Source organism: Mucor mucedo (genome assembly GCF_025094135.1).
Source record: "Mucor mucedo strain NRRL 3635 chromosome Unknown EV154scaffold_44, whole genome shotgun sequence".
In the NCBI taxonomy this organism is placed as follows: domain Eukaryota; kingdom Fungi; phylum Mucoromycota; class Mucoromycetes; order Mucorales; family Mucoraceae; genus Mucor; species Mucor mucedo.
Window position 1 is genome coordinate 192,515 of NW_026252328.1, and position 21,414 is coordinate 213,928.

Consider the following 21,414-nt stretch of genomic DNA (forward strand, 5'->3'; position numbering starts at 1 on the left):
TACTGCATTTCCTAAGGCGATCAAAGGCACTTTCTTCTCGTTCTTGAAGGGAGCTTTCTTCCATTTCTGATTTTGAGTCTCGGTTGAAGGGCCGCTCGTTGTTACAGATACAGTAGTGTAAGCTGTTGCTGGCGCCGATAGTGAGCTTTTTCCCACCTGCAAAGTCAATTTTTTCTTATTCTTCTTTTTCTTTTTCTTTTCGCGCCTTTGCTTGTAATCTGCCTTATTTCTGCGCGGATGGGTTTTATTGTCCGGATTATATTTTTTACCGCCTGAACAAAATATGTTTACAAGTTCATTATCCATTCTTTGCTGACCACGGTAATTAGAGAAACGAAGATCCGTAAATCGACCATCATAGAATTGTAATAGCGTGTCTAGATGGGTGAAGTAATATTGTAAATGTTGTTCAAAGATTGATAGCTTTGAAGTTCGATGGGTTGGAATATTCGTTTCAATTGTAGTAATCCCTTCTTCTTGCTTGAGCGAATTCATTGTTACCTGATTTTTTTTTATAGCCAGCTTTAACGTAGTACTCCGCTGTCGATATGGACCTTATTTCATGCGCATCATTTCCATTTCCATCGCTCGCAACAAAGATGTCAGTGACACCCGGATCAGCACCCCACAATCTGACTACGTCTTGCATCTCCCATGTTTCAAAATCGTTCATTTCAAGCTTTATATCTTCATTGTCCTTGGGAACTGCAGGTCTGGTAAACAAAAAGTCAGCCGAACGCCCGTCCGTACAAAGTATATTACGCATCATGACTTTTCTTCTGTTAAGCATTTCAGTGACACTGCAATAATATAAAATGTTATTTTTTTTATATGAACCAAAATTATAAGACAGAATCGTTACCTTCCAGATTGTCCTAGTTTTTTCAAATCAAATAGACTCATGAAGTAAGTCGAATCTCGGGCATATGCATCCAGCGATTGATCATAAATTGCAATACGTTTGATATTGTCAGATCTATTAACAAGAATTTTTAAAGTAGCAATATCAATTGTTACGTATTGGCGTTTCAGTCCGTAGTGAGGCATCATGGAAAACGTTTTACGGGAATGGTGAATAGAGAAATTTTCTGGTATAAAACAATCTTTTCTTTCGGGTATAATAACATCTGGGTCTCTGGTTTCAGGATCGGAGAGGTATATTCTTGACTGTGCTAACTGCAGACGTGTTGCTCCAACGTTTTCTTGTACTTTGTTAAAGTTCACTTCAGATAGGAATGATGGTTTACTTAAAGCAACAGGTGTTGTTGAATTAATAGCGTTTCGAATCTTTCTTGCCAAAGCTGACCGTCTTCTTTTGTTGATATCTTCAACTTCATTTTCACAGGTTATGCTCAACATATTGTAAACCCAAGGTAAAGATACAGAATCTTGAGGCTCCTCCGCAGCAACAGTTTGAGCCACATTGGACATTTCCGTAGCTCTTAAGATTTTAAACAAGCTTGTAATGACAATACCGGGATTTTCAGAAATTTTAGAGACCGTCAAAGGTGTATGGACGCTGCTAACCTTGAACATCATTATTAATGCCAGCAAGTATTCCGTGAGTGCAGGAGAGGACACCATATTTGTTGGCCAAACAGGTGTTTTGAGCATTGTACATTTATTAAACAAGTATTCCGCTAGAGCAACTTTTTCCGGTTTTGTGAACTTAAACTAAATACAATGATAATGTAAGTATATGATTAAGTAATTAACACAGTGGGTCACTTACGTTGGCCAGACAAAATATAAAATATGACTTCATTCTTTTTTCAAAACTTTCTACTACATGATTTGAGAAAATTGTGGCGCTCTGTGTTGCTAAACTAGATTGGGCACTGCCGTAAAATATTCCGCCAGTATCGGTAGAAACTTGTGAGCCTCCCGGATACAGTAATTTGTACTGTCTGAAACTTTCAATTATATCGGCTTTATCAAACATTGTGTTATTGCTGCTCATATTACGCCCACAAACCAGTTGCTGACAGGATTTGAAAAATACAGGAGAAAAAAATATCATTGGCAGCACCCAGTCTTCGTCAGCCTTGTTCTTTTGTAATAGTTTTAAAATATAGAAATTTGCGAATAACATTGATTTTATTGCAGTCTCGCGCATAAAGTTGACGAGCGTCAAAACGTTGTCACAAAAGATGGTCTTTGTTTCCTCATCCATATTGGAAGTAAGTGATGCCTCCAACCCAATTTTTCTGGTAAATGTTGAAGTGATTTTTGTCTCTAATGCAGCAGTTATTGCCTCTTGCTTCGTAGTCTGATGAAAAGGACACAATGGGGATCTAGTCGTGGTATGAGCTCTTTCCTCATTATAAACGCCTGCCTCTGTACATCGTTTACACTTCTTTGCGCCATCACCAGCAACAACTTTAGATTTCTTTTGAAGTCTTCCCGCTTCCTTCTCCATTTTTTTCTCAAAAAGTTCTTGGTATTTTCTGTTTCTGCTTTGCCTTCTTCTTTTAACTGGTGTACTCGGGCCAGGATCTTCAGCATATTCTAAAAAAAAAAAAGGGTAAGTGTCATCACCAAAAAGTTTTAAATTTTGAGACATGTAATACCTTCGTATTCTCCTTCGTTATCCTCCTCTTTGTTTTCTTCTTCGCCTTCCTCCTTTGCTTGAATGGCCCTTTTCTTTCGCTCCTTCATCATTTGTATAATTTCACGCACCGATTTGTTTTTGTAGGTATCGTTTAAGCTCATAAGCAAAAAGTCAGTCAATTCAAAACAAAAAAAGTATGTAAAAGTGGAAAGGAGGGATGCTCACCTCCGTTAAGTAACGTACTTCTTAAATACTTTTCCAAAGAGCCAACGGGTTCTTGGTATTTTTAAAAACGGTTCATTTTCTAAAAATAAATATCATGCACATGTATTTTATTGTTCTATAACATTTAATTATGTTTTTTTTGATTATGTTTTGTTTTGATTGTGTTTTTTTTGATTGTGTTTTTTTTTGTTTATGTCTTCTTTTTGACTCCGTTTTTTTTTATCATGATTTTTTTTTATTGATGCAATAAATTCAACAAGTCTTTATCTTGATACAGCTAATTTCAGAGAGCCCATTGTTTAAATGAGGAGACAGAACTGTATTCAATTGTCGAATAACTTTCAACAGTTAAATTAATTAATAGAAAGAAAAGTATATAATGAGCCCTTTTATATAACATTGTTGTCATAAAGAAATCATATCAAATATTACCCCATTGGCCAAATTTCTTATTGAAGTTCGGTAACTGTGGTCGGCTCTAGTGAATTTTATTAACCACCCATTATAAAGATGGTGTACTGAATATGTCCTTACATTCATGCCAAGTTAACAGCAACTGTCGAACTTTGAACTGCAGCCTTTGGATTCAGAAACTATTGGTCAATGTATTTAATAACAGCCTTTGGATCAAAAATATATTGGCTGCTGAGTGTCACTTTTAAATTCAATATCCAATCACTGAAGGATCCAAAGGTCTGAGTAACCCCCAGATATGTTATCCCAGCCCATATTTCATCACTCCCCCGCCTAGACACGCCCTATATTATTTTGGTCTCCGACCAGCTGCGCAGTACAGCAGTCACGGTTTTTTTCTTAAAAATAGAGGGCGTAGTCTTTTTTTTTTTATCCTTCTCTCTTTTTTGCTTCATTATTACCCATCCGTTTGCGAATGCCAGTACTGAAAGCAGTATTGAAAGCCAGTTGCGAGCCAGTGTGAGCGAGTGCCATGCCAAAAGCCTAAACCTGTGTCAAAGCGAGTGTCTGTAAGTACCTAAACCAGTGTTGAAAGCGACTGCGCCCTCCATGGGGCCTTCATCCGTGTTAGAGCCAGTACAGCACAAGTATCGACGCCAGTGCAGAAGCCCTTTAAGTGGTAGACGCCAGTGCCGAAAGCAGTTTTGAAAAGCGAGTGCGACTATGCCAGTGCCTACCAATCCTGTGTCGAAGCAAGTGTTCATGTCAGTGCTCACACTCCAGTGTTGAAGGAAGTGCATCGCGCCCTACTTTAAGGGTCTCAACCAGTGTCGAAGCGAATACAGCACGAGTATCGACGCCAGTGCAGATACCCCTCCAGTGGTAGACGCCAGTGCCTAAAGCAGTGTTGAAAGCAAAGTTGCGAGCCAATGCGAAACCGAGTTGCCATGCCAGTGCTCTAAATCTGTGTCGAAGCGAATGTAAGTGCCCAAACAAGTGTTGAAAGCGACTGCGCCCTCCATGGGACCTTCAACCGTGTTAGAGCGAGTACAGCACAAGTATCGACGCCAGTGCGGAAACCCCTTATGTGGTGGACGCCAGTGCCGAAAGCAGTTTTGAAAAGCGAGCGCAACTATGCCAGTGCCTACCAAATCTGTGTCGAAGCAAGTGTTCATGTCAGTGCTCACACTCCAGTGTTGAAGAAAGTGCATCGCACCCTACTTTAAGTCAGGGGACTCAACGAGTGTCGAAGTGAATACAGCGTGAGTGTCAACGTGAGTGCAGACGCTACGTGTGGGGAAAAGCGAAGGAGTCGGACCGTCAGTGCTGAAGCCTTTCTTGGTGTTTCGATGATGTCTATGTACGCATTATGTTAATATCTCTAATGCATAACATGAATCATTCATAATAGTTGATGGTGTCTATTTATTCTTAATGTCTAAACTATATAACACATATCATTTATAATAAAAGATACCAAATCAAATAAACACCAAAATCATTTATATAATAAATTAAGGATTATCTTGCATTTGATTGAAATTATTCTTATTCACAATGTTGAGTTGGGCAATACTCGAGTAACAGGCGGAAGCTCTACATTTTTTGAAAGGTATACAAAGGAAACATAATTGTGAACCTCTTTTATTTAAAGATTTGTAATATAATATTTGTTTCAAAAGACCTACTAGATGGATATAAATTGAGTGCAGGATACATGATATCCTTCATCAATCTTTCTCTTACCTCGTTTGAAACTACAAATCGTGATTTAGGCTTTAAGGAAATAGATTGATTGTGTAGCATTTTGTCTTTACCGCTTTGATACATCACGAGTATAAGAGAGTTTCCATTTTTTATTTTTTTTTTGTCTCAAAAAAACCTTCCTCAACTGGGTTTTTTTTTTGCCTTTGAGATTTTTTTTAGTATCCCTAATGTGCCTTTTTTCTGGAGCCAAAAAAACCGCTTCTTTGCAAGATTTATTATAAGCAGCAAAGTAACCACCACTCTTAGATCTTGCTTGTAGGATTCGTTTGACCACATGCTCTCAAAATTTGTGTGGTACTGTTTACAAGCGCTAGTAAGAATAAGTGTAGTAATAAAATCAAAAGCATCAGCCTCATTCATATTGGCATTGATTGCATCAATAAAACTGAAGATATGTTAGCAAAGCGGCCTCACAAGGATGCAATGAAATGCTTACAAGTTATTTTTTTTTATTGACACATTTTTTGCCTATATATGTTGACATTATAGTTCAGAAACCGGCATATGAAAACAATTTTGCTTCTTCCAGTGATGTCAAAGTTTCATTCATTCGACAGAATTAGCAATATCTTGTAAACCTTTTCCAATGTTTTGATTACTAAAATCAATGACATCCAACGTTATAAAAGTATCGTTGGTAATGGCCGTATCGTCTTGATGAACTTTTCCCAGAAAAAAGAATTTCAATCCGCGTTTCAATAGCTTTAGCATAAGACATGATATTGATTTTTTATATGCTGTTTGTAATATATCGAGTCTTTCACGAAGAATGCCATAGTCGAACTTATTATTGATTACTGACTTGAGTGTTTTTCTCACTGTTCTGTAGCCCGTGTCTTTTTTTTTCTTCTTCTTCAGTAATGGCTGCTTTGATCATTACTTTTTTTGCTGTTTTTTTTAATCACTGATATTATTGCTGGATGATTGATTATTAACACACTTTTTAAGAAGTTATTGGCCAAATCATGGATATTGATCAAATTTTGTTCTTTCAGTTGCTTGATTTTGTTGTATAGCCACATGGCCGATTTTGGTATATCGCTTATACAGACATGCTTTTAACTTCATTGTTATGAAGCATAAGCTCAATTTTTTGTTTTACAATTTTTATTGCTCCCGTAGGCTGTTTCTTGGATAGCATTGCGCCAAATCGACTTAACAAAGAACTTTCACCACTGCTGCTACTCGCTGTATTATTGTTTTTGATGAGAAAATTGTCTCCGTTTATTATCATACATATATTCGACTTCTTCTCTTTTCCAATTAACAATTGTTTCATCAATAGTTTTTTTTTCCACTTACGTCCATCTTTTCCTAATTTCTTTTTGCCTGATTCTCTTTTAATTTTGTCGTATTTGAGTACGATTCACTTAAGAATAAATAAACAAATCGTTTAAATAAATAAATTATGAAATTAAAACAGCCTTTGATGTTGCATATCGGCATACGCTTGTATACTGTTATACGATATCACCGATCGAGAAGAGAATCAACTCAGATCAAATCAAATCAAGAATTATAAGAAATAAAAACTTAATATTTATAGTTCTCTCAATAGATCAGCTACCTATAGAGAGAATAGAACCGCATATTAATATAAATGGTTCATTTGCTTATATATTGATATAATTATACAGCTGATAAATTGCATAAAGAAATAGTATCAATTAATAGATACCTACTTTCTACAACCAAATATACAAATATCGATAAGACATTCCATATTGGGATTGTATTCTATTCATTAGAAAGATAACGAATAAATGATCAACTATAACTATTATGTTCTACTGCTAATTACACTTAAAAAACAAGTTTTAGTAACCGTTGCATGATCTGATAAATAGGTGTATCGTAACACTAAAGATTTATTAGAATACTCATGTTCCTGATCCACTGATATAGGACAAAGTTGACTGAAAACAGTTCTAACGAGTAGTATTCATTTAACCCAAGGCGGGAAACAACAGGTATAGATTTATTCCAAAATCAGAGCGGTTGATTCATAAACTAATTTTCGTTCCAGTAGTTCTAGACTGGCAATAACATCTTCACATGGATCATGGCTTTGTACATCACCTGGCTTTTTGTCTTCGTCGAGGACTTGGATTGTGCGCTTCGGGTAACGTGTGGTCAAGCCACGCAATGAGGACTTATAAGGAGATCCGTTTTTATGATGGTAAATTACAGCTGTATCAATGATATGGGTGGACCATCTCATGCATTTTGTATTATTTACTAAACTGTGACCCACAAGGAGGTATCATCTGTCACATATGTCTGGAATTTTTTTTTTTTTTTTTTTTTTTTTTTTTTTTTTTGAATATGTGAAAATTTTGTATCAAAACCTAACACATCCTGTTAAAATTAAGGACAAGGAGTTGCCTTCAACTATCCATTGGTAGATAACTGTGTACCTATCTGTATTTAGTCAAAGGTAAATCTTATACTCGTTAGTTTTATTTAATTGACCAAAAGGTTTTATGCAGGAAACACACAAAAAAAAAGTGGCGTATACAAATATTTATTTATAGGTCAGTAGTTTTGTATTATTCCGTCCTTGTCAATTGTGATTCTTCAATCATTATCCGATTTTCATCGCCGTAGATATTTGCTACCAAGAACTGATCTTCAAATCGAAATTCGGGGATCTTCTGTCCAAGCTTTGAACTAGCAAAAGCTTCGAATATGGACTCATCTCTATCAAACTTTAGACTTACATCAAAATGAAGTCGAGATCCAGGAGCTATAGTGGTTGGGTCCTCTATATCGCGTTTAATATAAAGCTCGAATTGGTGGATCTTGTAAAAGCCTGAAAGATCATGTTTGCTTCCGTTTTCAATATAGTTAGGATCATCAGAAGAGTAAATTGCTTCAATCAGATACAAGGGTCAATAAGAGGATGTAACACAATACAATGTGTGATATAGACTTACAGGCATAAACGATGCATTCTTCCTCGGCATAAAATCTCTTTAAAATTCCATGCATTTGATTGTGCGCCGAAATCTTGTCACCTCTACTAATAAGGAATGTTACATCGTCCGGGGTTCTTAAAGAATCACTATCTTTTAAAGAAGAATTATAGGATGACTGATAGTATAGATTGACTGGTTTATTCACATCACTATATGCGTTTGCTGCTTCTTCATTGTATATATCATTCTTCACGTTTTTTCCTCCCCTTAGCTTCATTTTTGATAAGCTCTTCTCTATGTCAATTTCAAACTTTTGACGTTTGTAACCATAAACCTGAATAGCATAAGACCTTCTAGAAACCCGCTCTGTAAAGATCTCGGGGTAGTTACCATAGTACGCTGCACCTAATAAGGCTTCTTTACCGCTGGCATCAGACAAACATATACGGCTTCTCGGGATACTGAGAGCCTCGGACAAAGTTTTTATAACAATCCTTTCAAGAAAATCACTCGTTTCTTTCTTTGCGTCTACTGAAAAGCCGGATAAAAATATATCATCGATGTCAAATAGACGAAACACATTACGTTTCATTCCGTTACACTTAATTGCTGAAGTCAAATCACGTATAGCAGGCCAAAAGACATGTTCCAAAAATTCGTATTTCGTAATAGATACCTGACAGCCTGGCGATTGAGTCACCGGGATAGTTTGTGCTTCGTTACTGTCATGATCTAGTTTGTTCTATAGTACCGTCAATAACCGATATAATATTGGCGCTCCTGATTTACAGACTTTTAGATATTCGAGAAAGTTTCGTCTAAGCTCCAAAATATAAGCTGGGTCAGCCGTATCATGGGTTTTCTGATCTTTACAACATACAGCATTAGATATAAACAAGCTCAGATTTGTAACAAGTCTAGCAACAAAATCAAATCCAAATGTAGCAGACCTCATGCTTCGGACATTTCTAAACCTATCTGAAGTCCCTTTCCCAGATCGATTAGCATCGCTGTCTTTTGGTGTGTCATTACCGGCAATCTGGGTTGATAAATGTAAGGACAAATGACAGGTATCGTGATACAGGCTTATTTGAAGAAAACAGTTACTTTGCGCCTTTTTTTCAGGGAATTTGTTCTTTTCAAAATATATAGCTGCTGCATCCTCTCGGCGAATAAGTAATAGTCGTCTGGGGGAATCATTTTTTTTAATGATACCGGCGAGTTGAGCAATTTCACGCATTTCGGACTTGTTGCCAAAGAATTGATAACAGTTTTCCATAGTGATAACATATCTATACTTGTTTTTATTTGAAAGATTCGGGTTAGTCTTCATAATTGAGTTATGCACATGCTCCAGCACGTGTTTGAGTAAGTCGACTAGATATGCTTTAAAGTTTCCCTTCATAGCAGACATAAGCTTACTCAACGTAACAAACGACTCTGGCTTGCGGATACCAGTCTCTTTAACTTGGGCTCCCCATAAAATTTTCCCATCTAATGTTTCTTTTGCTGTGGGGATAGTGGGATTATGCCAATCTAAACCAGGCCTATTTACACACGTTAAATATGCCCCATAAGTTATACTCCAATTAGTTACCAATCTGCAATGTCTGTCATGTTATCGTCTTTATTTCTCAAATCTCTATAAGAACATACGATTCCATTGTATCCCATATCTACAAATAAAATAACAATATAAGTCACCTGTGAAATCATGTCGATATTATTTCTCACCTAAACAAACAAGGGCATTGTATTTCGATGTGGAAGTATTTTCGTATTTGTCAAATACAACATTAGATTGAGGCTCATGTCTACTGCCATCAATAGCATAAATTAAGGCACCCCGCATTGCTGCTGTATCACCTCGATCATCCTGGATCAAACTCCCGATGTGTAATGGGTGCCCGAAAGGAAACTCGTTTAGAATACGTTTGCGCAAGTATGGTGATCCGCCAAAGCCTCCCACCAGATAGGTGTATTTAATATTTCCATTGGCTTTCTTTATTTGTCTCTTCAAAAAGTCAATTGTATTATCGACAACTTCATCAAAAACCTTTTCTCGCATGAATTTGTATGAAAGTCGAATTTCAAAATGATTCTCATCATGTTCGACCGTTACACCTTCGTCTGTAATTATATCACCGTCCAGACCTCGCATCAATTTGAGCTCATCCAATATTTTACCCTGCGTAATTGAAAATATAGTATCTATAAACACAATTATTATAGGAAGAGCGACATAAATGTTGAATTGGAAATTTTACCATCACCAAAATCATCAAGCTCCACGAACTTTTCGTCAAATCCTTCTCTAAAATTACATTCCTCACAAATAGGAATCTCGCTGTCACTGCCGCTCTCCCAGTTGCTGTCGCTAACATCATCGCTGCTGTTGCTGTCATATCTTTCTTCTATTTTACGACAGCAATCAGGAAGAAAGTCTCTATTAGCTTTTCCAAAAATTGTCTAGAATATAATATTATCAGAAGCCATGAATGATTATAAGTATTATACTCACCTTTTCTACAAGAAACTGGTCTGTCAGAGGTGTTAAGAGTGTTTCAAGCTCTTCCCTTTTGGACTTGTTGTTCTTCCACGATTCTTTATCTGCTCCAAAGCAAATATCTAAAAGGACCTCCTTCATTTTAAGATCCAAATATACGGATCCACAGTTCTTTCGAATTCCTGAGGTAATTTGACATCTATGGAAACCGGCTTTGACATCTTGGTCTACCTGCTTGAGCATTTCAAAGACAGCAATGCTAACCGTTCCACCACCAGCATCACAAATCATATACTTCTCACCCTCTGACATAATCACGTACTCGGTATCCTCAATCTTTAATTTTTTCATATTGGGTCTTCGTTCACAATAGAGGAGTGCAGCTGAAGACTCGCTAATGATTTTTAAACGATTTCCATTGTCGTATTTGGAAATCAGCCCTGCTTCAATAGCGATCAAACGCATAAGCGATTTTTGAACGTCATTCCACTGTGTTGGGACGGTAATAACGAAACGTATATCTTCTTTGTCAATTTTTAAACCATTTACTATATTTGCATTTTGCATAGCTCTAGCTGTATGATCGAAAAGCTCCCTAAAGTAATCAATTGTAGCTCTTAGGCATAAGAGTTCGAGCTGGCTAGTATTTCCAGTACGACGGAAAGCGCCTTCTTGTGCAATAGACGAAGGGAGTTGTAATTTAAACTTTTCAAAGACTCGATGATCATCTTTTACGTGTCCAGATTGTATAAAGTCTAAGGCCGTCATTCCCCAATGTAAAAGGTGGAAGTTCCGATCACACACAATGATAGATGGTGTTTTATGATATAAGTTATCTTGCTTAGGCCTAAGGGTTGCAAACATTTATATGGAGGTTGAAGAACTTTGCTTTATTAACTTACCAGTCAAAAACATGAAAGAAGGATGGGTAGGTTGTTTCTCTCAACTCTTTTGGTGACAATCTGCTAGTAATAGCGTAACACGACCCTGAAAATGTGGTGCCAAAGTCTAGGCAAGTCATATTAGTACACAAATCATACTGCTGTGGAATATTTTTCAGTCATTACCTATGCTAACGATATAGCTATAATTACTATACTTGAACGCCATATCTTAACACAGGAAAGGGCGCAAAAAAAAAAAAAAAAAAAAAAAAAAATTCCAAACCATGTTTGTGTTTGTGCGATTCACTTTATGAAACCTGTGATATGGTAGTACGAGTCACGTAGAGAGGATAAGGAACAAGGAAGAACTAACATTCGACCATTTGAGATTATATCCGCTTTGCGTCACCTTTCTCATACCTATCTTTATACCCACCCACATCGTCAATATAAAATCGTAAAACTGGAAACCTGATAAAATTAAGTCCTTTTACAACCCCAATTCGTGCGATATCTAATACTTTCCATACGACGTTGGAAAATTAGATTATAGTCAAGGAAGAGTAACGAAAGAACCATTTATTAAGCCTTCAGGTAATTAAAATCCCTATACAACAAACCTTAAAGTTCGGAGTGTCCAGAGTTCGTAAAAAAAGGGACCCTTTTTTCTCATTTGACATTAACGAAAATAAGTTTGGAAGCCTTCGTGTGGAATTAAAAGTAGAACATTCTTGAAAAGCTTCTGAATAGTGTAGGATTTTTTTTTTCTTTTTCAAAAATCCTGCCTTTCTATGCTTGAAGTTACAGTTTGACGTTTAGCAAATAAATATTTTTGACATGAAGGGTAAATCTTATTATTATGGTTCATTTTGTTATAAATATAAAGTGTTTAGTGTTCGAACTTTTCGATCTTGCGCCCCACTTTTTTTTTTTGATTCGAGCGAGCTTTTAATCGAGCATTTATCGAAGCTCGCTTGGTTATAAAATGTGAAGCAGCCACTTTAAGGCTGCAAAAAGAGGGGTAATGACATTTTCTCTTAAGGACACTATTAGCATCATTATTTTCTGATTTTATTGGTTCAGAATTCTTTAATTAACTTATGGAGAGAAGATCATCGCAAAAAGGTGGACGCCGCTTTTTTATAGTGAAACATCTTGGTGATTGAATCTGGTAAAGAGTAGGCAATGACTTCTGAAACATGGTTATTAGAATGACATGGTCTTAAGTCAATCACAATTTTATTATATTCATCACTCCCACCGTATCCATGTACACCTTTCGATAACCACCTTTACCCACCTAGACACGCCCTATATTATTTTGGCCTCCGACCAGCTGCGCAGTACAGCAGTCACGGATTTTTTCTTAAAAATAGAGGGCGTAGTCTTTTTTTTTTATCCTTCTCTCTTTTTTGCTTCATTAATTACCCATCCGTTTGCGAATGCCAGTACCGAAAGCAGTATTGAAAGCCAGTTGCGAGCCAGTGTGAGCAAGTGCCATGCCAAAAGCCTAAACCTGTGTCGAAGCGAATGTCTGTAAGTACCTAAACCAGTGTTGAAAGCGACTGCGCCCTCCATGGGGCCTTCATCCGTGTTAGAGCCAGTACAGCACAAGTATCGACGCCAGTGCAGAAACCCCTTCAAGTGGTAGACGCCAGTGCCAAAGCAGTTTTGAAAAGCGAGTGCAACTATGCCAGTGCCTACCAAATCTGTGTCGAAGCAAGTGTCCATGTCAGTGCCCACACTCCAGTGTTGAAGGAAGTGCATCGCACCCTACTTTAAGTCAGGGTCTCAACCAGTGTAGAAGCGAATACAGCACGAGTATCGACGCCAGTGCAGATACCCCTTATGTGGTAGACGCCAGTGCCTAAAGCAGTGTTGAAAGCAAAGTTGCGAGCTAATGCGAAACCGAGTTGCCATGCCAGTGCTCTAAATCTGTGTCGAAGCGAATGTAAGTGCCCAAACAAGTGTTGAAAGCGACTGCGCCCTCCATGGGACCTTCAACCGTGTTCGAGCGAGTACAGCACAAGTATCGACGCCAGTGCAGAAACCCCTTATGTGGTAGACGCCAGTGCCTAAAGCAGTGTTGAAAGCAAAGTTGCGAGCCAATGCGAAACCGAGTTGCTATGCCAGTGCTCTAAATCTGTGTCGAAGCGAATGTAAGTGCCCAAACAAGTGTTGAAAGCGACTGCGCCCTCCATGGGACCTTCAACCGTGTTAGAGCGAGTACAGCACAAGTATCGACGCCAGTGCAGAAACCCCTTATGTGGTAGACGCCAGTGCCGAAAGCAGTTTTGAAAAGCGAGCGCAACTATGCCAGTGCCTACCAAATCTGTGTCGAAGCAAGTGTTCATGTCAGTGCTCACACTCCAGTGTTGAAGAAAGTGCATCGCACCCTACTTTAAGTCAGGGGACTCAACGAGTGTCGAAGTGAATACAGCGTGAGTGTCAACGTGAGTGCAGACGCTACGTGTGGGGAAAAGTGAAGGAGTCGGACTGTCAGTGCTGAAGCCTTTCTTGGTGTTTCGATGATGTCTATGTACGCATTATGTTAATATCTCTAATGCACATGGATCATTCATAATAGTTGATGGTGTCTATTTATTCTTAATGTCTAAACTATATAACACATATCATTTATAATAAAAGATACCAAATCAAATAAACACCAAAATCATTTATATAATAAATTAAGGATTATCTTACATTTGATTGAAATTATTGTCTTACTCACAATGTCGAGTTGGGCAATACTTGAGTAACGGGCGGAAGCTCTACATTTTTTGAAAGGTATACAAAGGAAACAGAAACGTGAACCTCTTTTATTTAAAGATTTGTAATATAATAATTGTTTCAAAAGACCGATTGGATTAATATAAATTTGGTGCAGGGATACATGATATCCTTCTTCAATCTTTCTCTCATCTCGTTTGAAACTACAAATCGTGATTTAGGCTTTAAGGAAATAGATTGATTGTGTAGCATTTTGTCTTTACCGCTTTGATACATCACGAGTATAAGAGAGTTTCCATTTTTTTTTTTTTTTTTTTTTTTTTTCGTCTCAAAAAAACCTTCCTCAACTGGGTTTTTTTTAGCCTTTGAGATTTTTTTTAGTATCCCTAATGTGCCTTTTTTCTGGAGCCAAAAAAACCGCTTCTTTGCAAGATTTATTATAAGCAGCAAAGTTACCACCACTCTTAGATCTTGCTTGTAGGATTCGTTTGACCACATGCTCTCAAAATTTGTGTGGCACTGTTTACAAGCGCTAGTAAGAGCAAGTGTAGTAATAAAATCAAAAGCATCAGCCTCATTCATGTTGGCATTGATTGCATCAATAAAACTGAAGATATGTTAGCAAAGCGGCCTCACAAGGATGCAATGAAATGCTTACAAGTTATTTTTTTTTTATCGACACATTTTTTGCCTATATATGTTGACATTAAAGTCCAAAAACCGGCATACGAAAACAAATCTGCTTCTTCCAGTGATGTCAAAGTTTCAATCATTCGACAAAATTAGCAATATCTTATTCACCTTTTCCGATGTTTTGATTACTAGAATCTATGACATCCAGCATTATAAAAGTATCGTTGATAATGGCCGTATTTAGTCTTGTTAAGCTTTTCCCAGAAAAAAGAATTTCAATTAGCGTTTCAATAGCTTCAGCATAAGACCTAATATTGATTTTTTACATGCTGTTTGTAACATATCGTTTTTTACGAAGAATGGCATAGTCGAACTTATTATTGATTACTGACTTGTGTTTTTCTCACTGTTCTGTAGCCCGTGTCATTTTTTTCTTCCTCAGTTATGGCTGCTTTGATCATTACTTTTTTTGCTGTTTTTTTTAATCACTGATATTATTGCTGGATGATTGATTATTAACACACTTTTCAATAAGTTATTGGCCAAATCATGGATATTGATCAAATTTTGTTCTTTCAATTGTTTAATGTTGTTGTATAGCCACATGGCTGATTTTCGTATATCGCTTATGCAGACATGCCTTTAACTTCATTCTTATGCAGCATAAGTTCAATTTTTTGTTTTATAATTGGTATTGCTCCCGTAAGAAGCTTTTTCTTGAATAGCGTTGCACCAAATCGATTTGACAAAGAGCTTTTACCGCTGCTGCTATTCGTGGTATTACTGTTCTTGATGAGAAAATTGTTTCCATTTCTTATCATACATAGATTCAACTTCTTTTAACAAATTAACAATCGTTTCATCACTAGTTTTTTTTTTCACTTACATACACCCATCTTTTCTTGATTATGAAATTAAAACAACCTTTGATGTTGCATATCGACATACGCTTGTATACCACAGAGTTACGATATCACCGATTGAGAAGAGAATCCTCTCAGAACAAATTAAGAATTAGAAGAAAGAGAAACTTAATATTAATAATTCTCTCTATGGATTAGCTACTCATAGGAAGAATAGAACAGCTATTAATATAAATAATTCATTTACTTATATATTGATATAATTATACAGCTGATAAATTGTATAAAGAAATAGTTTAAAGGAATTAATAGATACCTACTTTCTACAACCAAATATACAAATATCGATAAGACATTCCATATTGGGATTGTATTTTATTCATTAGAAAGATAACGAATAAATGATAAACTATAACTATTATGTTCTACTGCTAATTACACTTAAAAAACAAGTTTTAGTAACCGTTGCATGATCTGATAAATAGGTGTATCGTAACACTAAAGATTTATTAGAATACTCATGTATCTGATCCACTGATATAGGACAAAGTTGACTGAAAACAGTTCTAACGAGTAGTATTCATTTAACCCAAGGCGGGAAACAACAGGTATAGATTTATTCCAAAATCAGAGCGGTTGATTCATAAACTAATTTTCGTTCCAGTAGTTCTAGACTGGCAATAACATCTTCACATGGATCATGGCTTTGTACATCACCTGGCTTTTTGTCTTCGTCGAGGACTTGGATTGTGCGCTTCAGGTAACGTGTGGTCAAGCCACGCAATGAGGGCTTATAAGGAGGTCAGTTTTTATGATGGTAAATTACAGCTGAGTATCAATGATTTGGGGTGGGGCATCTTGAGCATTTTGTTTTATTTACAAAACTGTGACCCACAAGGAGGTATCATCTGTCACATATGTCTGGAATTTTTTTTTTTTTTTTTTTTTTTTTTTTTTTTTTTTTTTTTTTTTTTTTTTTTTTTTTTTTTTTGAATATGTGAAAATTTTGTATCAAAACCTAACACATCCTGTTAAAATTAAGGACAAGGAGTTGCCTTCAACTATTTATTGGTAGATAACTGTGTACCTATCTGTATTTAGTCAAAGGTAAATCTTATACTCGTTAGTTTTATTTAATTGACCAAAAGGTTTTATGCAGGAAACACACAAAAAAAAAGTGGCGTATACAAATATTTATTTATAGGTCAGTAGTTTTGTATTATTCCGTCCTTGTCAATTGTGATTCTTCAATCATTATCCGATTTTCATCGCCGTAGATATTTGCTACCAAGAACTGATCTTCAAATCGAAATTCGGGGATCTTCTGTCCAAGCTTTGAACTAGCAAAAGCTTCGAATATGGACTCATCTCTATCAAACTTTAGACTTACATCAAAATGAAGTCGAGATCCAGGAGCTATAGTGGTTGGGTCCTCTATATCGCGTTTAATATAAAGCTCGAATTGGTGGATCTTGTAAAAGCCTGAAAGATCATGTTTGCTTCCGTTTTCAATATAGTTAGGATCATCAGAAGAGTAAATTGCTTCAATCAGATACAAGGGTCAATAAGAGGATGTAACACAATACAATGTGTGATATAGACTTACAGGCATAAACGATGCATTCTTCCTCGGCATAAAATCTCTTTAAAATTCCATGCATTTGATTGTGCGCCGAAATCTTGTCACCTCTACTAATAAGGAATGTTACATCGTCCGGGGTTCTTAAAGAATCACTATCTTTTAAAGATGAATTATAGGATGACTGATAGTATAGATTCACTGGTTTAGCCACATCACTGTATGCATTTGCTGCCTCTTCATTGTATATATCATTCTTCACGTTTTTTTTCCCCTTAGCTTTATTTTCGTTATGTTCCTCTCTGTGTCAAATTCAAACTTTTGACGTTTGTAACCACAAACCTGAATAGCATAAGACCTTCTAGAAACCCGCTCTGTAAAGATCTCGGGGTAGTTACCATAGTACGCTGCACCTAATAAGGCTTCTTTACTGCTGGCATCAGACAAACATATACGGCTTCTTGGGATACTCAGAGCCTCGGACAAAGTTTTTATAACAATCCTTTCAAGAAAATCACTCGTTTCTTTCTTTGCGTCTACTGAAAAGCCGGATAAAAATATACCATCGATGTCAAATAGACGAAACACATTACGTTTCATTCCGTTACACTTAATTGCTGAAGTCAAATCACGTATAGCAGGCCAAAAAACATGTTCCAAAAATTCGTATTTCGTAATAGATACCTGACAGCCTGGCGATTGAGTCACCGGGATAGTTTGTGCTTCGTTACTGTCATGATCTAGTTTGTTCTATAGTAACGTCAATAACCGATATAATATTGGCGCTACTATTTTTACAGACTTTTAAATATTCGAGAAAGTTTTGTCTAAGCTCCAAAATATAAGCTGTGTCATTTGTGTTATGGGATTTCTGATATTTACAACATACAGTATTAGATATAAAGAAGCTCAGATTTGTAACAAGTCTAGCAACAAAATCAAATCCAAATGTAGCAGACCTCATGCTTCGGACATTTCTAAACCTATCTGAAGTCCCTTTCCCAGATCGATTAGCATCGCTGTCTTTTGGTGTGTCATTACCGGCAATCTGGGTTGATAAATGTAAGGACAAATGACAGGTATCGTGATACAGGCTTATTTGAAGAAAACAGTTACTTTGCGCCTTTTTTCCAGGGAATTTGTTCTTTTCAAAATATATAGCTGCTGCATCCTCTCGGCGAATAAGCAATAGTCGTTTGGCGGAATCATCTTCTTTAATGATACCGGCGAGTTGAGCAATTTCACGCATTTCGGACTTGTTGCCAAAGAATTGATAACAGTTTTCCATAGTGATAACATATCTGTACTTGTCTTTATTTGAAAGATCCGGATTAGTCTTTATAATTGATTTGTGCACATGTTCCAGCACGTGTTTGAGTAAGTCAACTAGATATGCTGTGAAGCTCCCCCTCATAGCAGACATAAGCTTACTCAACGTAACAAATGACTCTGGCTTGCGGATGTCAGTCTCTTTAACTTGAGCTCCCCATAAAGTTTTTCCATCTAATGTTTCTTTTGCTGTGGGGATAGTGGGATTATCCCAATCTAAACCAGGCCTATTTACACACGTTAAATATACTTCATAACTTATACTCCAATTTATTACCAATCCACAATGTCCGTCATGTTATCATCATTATTTCTTAAATCTCTATAAGAACATACAATTCCATTGTATCCCATATCTACAAATAAAATAACAATATAAGTCACTTGTGAAATCATGTCGATATTATTTCTCACCTAAACAAACAAGGGTATTGTATTTCGATGTGGCAACATTTTCGTATTTGTAAAGTACAACATCAGATTGAGGCTCATATCTACTGCCTTCAATACCATAAATCAAGGCACCCCGCATTGCTGCTGTATCACCTCGATCATCCTGGATTAAACTCCCGATGTGTAATGGGTGCCCCAAAGGAAACTCGTTTAGAATACGTTTGCGCAAGTATGGTGATCCGCCAAAGCCTCCCACCAGATAGGTGTATTTAATATTTCCATTAGCTTTCTTTATTTGTCTCCTCAAAAGATCAATTGTGTTATCGATAACTTCATCAAAAACCTTTTCTCGCATGAATTTGTATGAAAGTCGAATTTCAAAATGATTTTCATCATGTTCGACCGTTACACCTTCGTCTGTAATTATATCACCGTCCAGACCTCGCATCAATTTGAGCTCATCCAATATTTTACCCCACGTAATTAAATATACCGTATCTATAAACACAATCATTATAGGAAGAACGATATAAATGCTGGAATGGAAACTTTACCATCACCAAAATCATCAAGCTCTACGTACTTTTCGTCAAGTCCCTCACTAAAATTACAGCCCTCACAACTAGGAATTGCTTCTGGAACCCTATTGGGGTAACTTCTTCCGCCTTCATTGTCACTATCGCTTTCACTGTCGCTTTCACTGTTGCTGTCGTAGTTGCTGTCGCTACTGTTGCCGCTATACATTTCTCGAAATTTACGACAGCAATCAGGAAGAAAGTCTCTCTTAGCTTGTCCAAAAATTGTCTAGAATATAATATTATCAGAAGCCATAAATGATTATAAGTATTATACTCACCTTGTCTACGAGAAACTGGTCCGTCAGAGGTGCTATAATTGATGCAAGCTCTTCTCTTTTTAACTTGTTGTCCTTCCACGATTTTTTATCGGCACCAAAACAAATATCCAAAAGGACTTCTTTCATTTTAAGATCCAAATATTCCGATCCACAGTTCTTTCGAATTTCTGCGGTAATTTGACATCTACAATAACTTTCCTTGCCATCTTGGTCTCTCTGCTTGAGCACTTCAAAGACAGCAATGCTAACCGTTCCTCCACCAGCATCACAAATCATATACTTCTCACCCTCTGACATAATCACATACTCGGTATCCTTAATCTTTGATGTTTTCATATCGGGTATTCGTTCACAATAGAGGAGTGCAGCTGAAGACTCGCTAATGATTTTCAAACGGTTTTCATTGTCGTATTTGGAAATCAGCCCTGCTTCAATAGCGATTAAACGCATAAGCGATTTTTGAACGTCATTCCACTGTGTTGGGACGGTGATAATAAAACGAATATCTTCTTTGTCAATTTTTAAACCATTTACTATATTTGCATTTTGCATAGCTCTAGCTGTATGATCGAAAAGCTCCCTAAAGTAATCAATTGTAGCTCTTAGGCATAAGAGTTCGAGCTGGCTAGTATTTCCAGTACAACGGAAAGCTCCTTTTTGTGCAATGGACGAAGGGAGTTGCAATTTAAACTTTTCAAAGACTCGATGAGTATCCTTTACTTGACCAGATTGTATAAAGTTAAAGGCACTCATTCCCCAATGTAAAAGGTGGAAGTTCCGATCACATACAATGATAGATGGTGTTTTATGCTGTAAGTTATTTTGCTTCGGCCTAAATGTTTTAAATATTCGTATGAAGATTATGGACTTTGTTTTATCAACTTACCAATCAGTAACATGAATAATGCTGGGGTAGATTGTTTCCCTCAACTCTTTTGGAGACATTTTACCAGTTATATACACACTATATATCCAGCCTATAATCTACTTGACATTTAATAGCAACCCAGCACTGAAACATAAACCATTAACTGATCAAGATATTAATGTCTACTTCCAATCCACGCTCCCATCTGATCTTCCCGGATAACAATCTATTTCAATCCTTCCTTATAAAAAGGATCCCCTTTTCCATTTAATAAAAAGATATCTAGTTTTAGTCTCAAATAATTTAACCGTTTATTTCTTGGAATATTTCAATAGCGTAACACGACCCTGAAAATGTGGTGCCGAAATCTGTGCATGTCGCACTCGTAAATAAATCACACTGCTGTGGAGTATTGTTCATTTGTTACCTATGCTAACGATTATACCATAATCACTATACTTGAACGCCATATCTTAACACAGGAAAGGGCGCAAAAAAAAATCCAATCCATGTTTGTGTTTGTGCGATCCACTTTATGAAACCTTAAAGTTCGGAGCATCCAGAGTTCTTCAAAAAGAAAAAAGGGCCTTTTTCTCAATTGACATTAACGAAACTAACTTGGGCGACCTTCCTGTGGAATTGAGAGTAGAAAATTCTTGCAAGCTTCGAATAAGAAGCACGAATACCGAACCCCCCGGATATGTAGGCCTCGTCAGATCTTTTTTTTTTTTTTTTTTTTTGCAGTTTGACACTTTCTGATCAGCTTGGCTTGAGTTAAAGATTAGAAGTCCGTTTTGTGGTCTTCCTGAATACGACTCAGATTGCAACTACTCGAGCCCTTATTAACTGAATAAAGGGGTTCGTAGATATATTGGATCTATCTAAAGCTATAAAT

At 36.7% G+C, this 21,414-nt stretch overlaps 7 protein-coding genes across 7 annotated transcripts; 1 reads left to right on the top strand and 6 right to left on the bottom strand.

Annotated features, from left to right (window-relative positions):
- Nucleotides 1-1,238: 1,238 nt before the first annotated feature.
- EV154DRAFT_508660 (uncharacterized protein) lies at nucleotides 1,239-1,604 on the bottom strand (the record flags this gene model as incomplete). Its single annotated transcript, XM_051601536.1, has 2 exons — nucleotides 1,346-1,604; nucleotides 1,239-1,259 (listed from the first exon to the last, which is right to left on the bottom strand). Coding segments are annotated over exons 1-2 (251 nt in total), but the record flags the coding sequence as incomplete, so codon positions are not given.
- Nucleotides 1,605-2,063: 459 nt separating this feature from the next.
- EV154DRAFT_508669 (uncharacterized protein) lies at nucleotides 2,064-2,906 on the top strand. The gene is made up of 3 exons (XM_051601537.1): nucleotides 2,064-2,180; nucleotides 2,269-2,521; nucleotides 2,695-2,906. Exon 2 carries the CDS (start codon nucleotides 2,273-2,275, stop codon nucleotides 2,510-2,512), a length of 240 nt encoding a protein of 79 aa, XP_051457732.1. The 5' UTR covers nucleotides 2,064-2,180; nucleotides 2,269-2,272; the 3' UTR covers nucleotides 2,513-2,521; nucleotides 2,695-2,906.
- A 15-nt stretch (nucleotides 2,907-2,921) lies between these two features.
- Nucleotides 2,922-5,020, bottom strand: EV154DRAFT_551661 (uncharacterized protein; the record flags this gene model as incomplete). The annotated part of the gene is made up of 7 exons (XM_051604998.1): nucleotides 2,922-3,114; nucleotides 3,311-3,354; nucleotides 3,652-3,757; nucleotides 3,967-4,154; nucleotides 4,412-4,546; nucleotides 4,747-4,829; nucleotides 4,937-5,020. 7 exons carry the CDS (start codon nucleotides 5,018-5,020, stop codon nucleotides 3,029-3,031), a joined length of 726 nt encoding a protein of 241 aa, XP_051457733.1. The 3' UTR covers nucleotides 2,922-3,028.
- A 2,811-nt stretch (nucleotides 5,021-7,831) lies between these two features.
- On the bottom strand, nucleotides 7,832-11,402 carry EV154DRAFT_420603 (uncharacterized protein; the record flags this gene model as incomplete). The annotated part of the gene is made up of 4 exons (XM_051595961.1): nucleotides 7,832-8,280; nucleotides 9,721-10,045; nucleotides 10,406-11,228; nucleotides 11,329-11,402. 4 exons carry the CDS (start codon nucleotides 11,400-11,402, stop codon nucleotides 7,832-7,834), a joined length of 1,671 nt encoding a protein of 556 aa, XP_051457734.1.
- A 1,258-nt stretch (nucleotides 11,403-12,660) lies between these two features.
- On the bottom strand, nucleotides 12,661-14,580 carry EV154DRAFT_551663 (uncharacterized protein; the record flags this gene model as incomplete). The annotated part of the gene is made up of 7 exons (XM_051604999.1): nucleotides 12,661-13,038; nucleotides 13,062-13,200; nucleotides 13,271-13,340; nucleotides 13,472-13,632; nucleotides 13,666-13,800; nucleotides 13,996-14,039; nucleotides 14,455-14,580. The coding sequence occupies 7 exons, from the start codon at nucleotides 14,578-14,580 to the stop codon at nucleotides 12,661-12,663; spliced, it is 1,053 nt and encodes a 350-aa protein (XP_051457735.1).
- Nucleotides 14,581-16,900: 2,320 nt separating this feature from the next.
- On the bottom strand, nucleotides 16,901-19,097 carry EV154DRAFT_508716 (uncharacterized protein; the record flags this gene model as incomplete). Its single annotated transcript, XM_051601538.1, has 6 exons — nucleotides 18,817-19,097; nucleotides 18,680-18,758; nucleotides 17,876-18,629; nucleotides 17,400-17,823; nucleotides 17,101-17,352; nucleotides 16,901-17,036 (listed from the first exon to the last, which is right to left on the bottom strand). Coding segments are annotated over exons 1-6 (1,763 nt in total), but the record flags the coding sequence as incomplete, so codon positions are not given.
- Nucleotides 18,948-21,063, bottom strand: EV154DRAFT_508726 (uncharacterized protein). Its single transcript, XM_051601539.1, has 4 exons — nucleotides 20,942-21,063; nucleotides 20,538-20,596; nucleotides 19,652-20,483; nucleotides 18,948-19,599 (listed from the first exon to the last, which is right to left on the bottom strand). The coding sequence occupies exons 2-4, from the start codon at nucleotides 20,594-20,596 to the stop codon at nucleotides 19,309-19,311; spliced, it is 1,182 nt and encodes a 393-aa protein (XP_051457737.1). The 5' UTR covers nucleotides 20,942-21,063; the 3' UTR covers nucleotides 18,948-19,308.
- Between the last annotated feature and the right edge of the window lie 351 nt (nucleotides 21,064-21,414).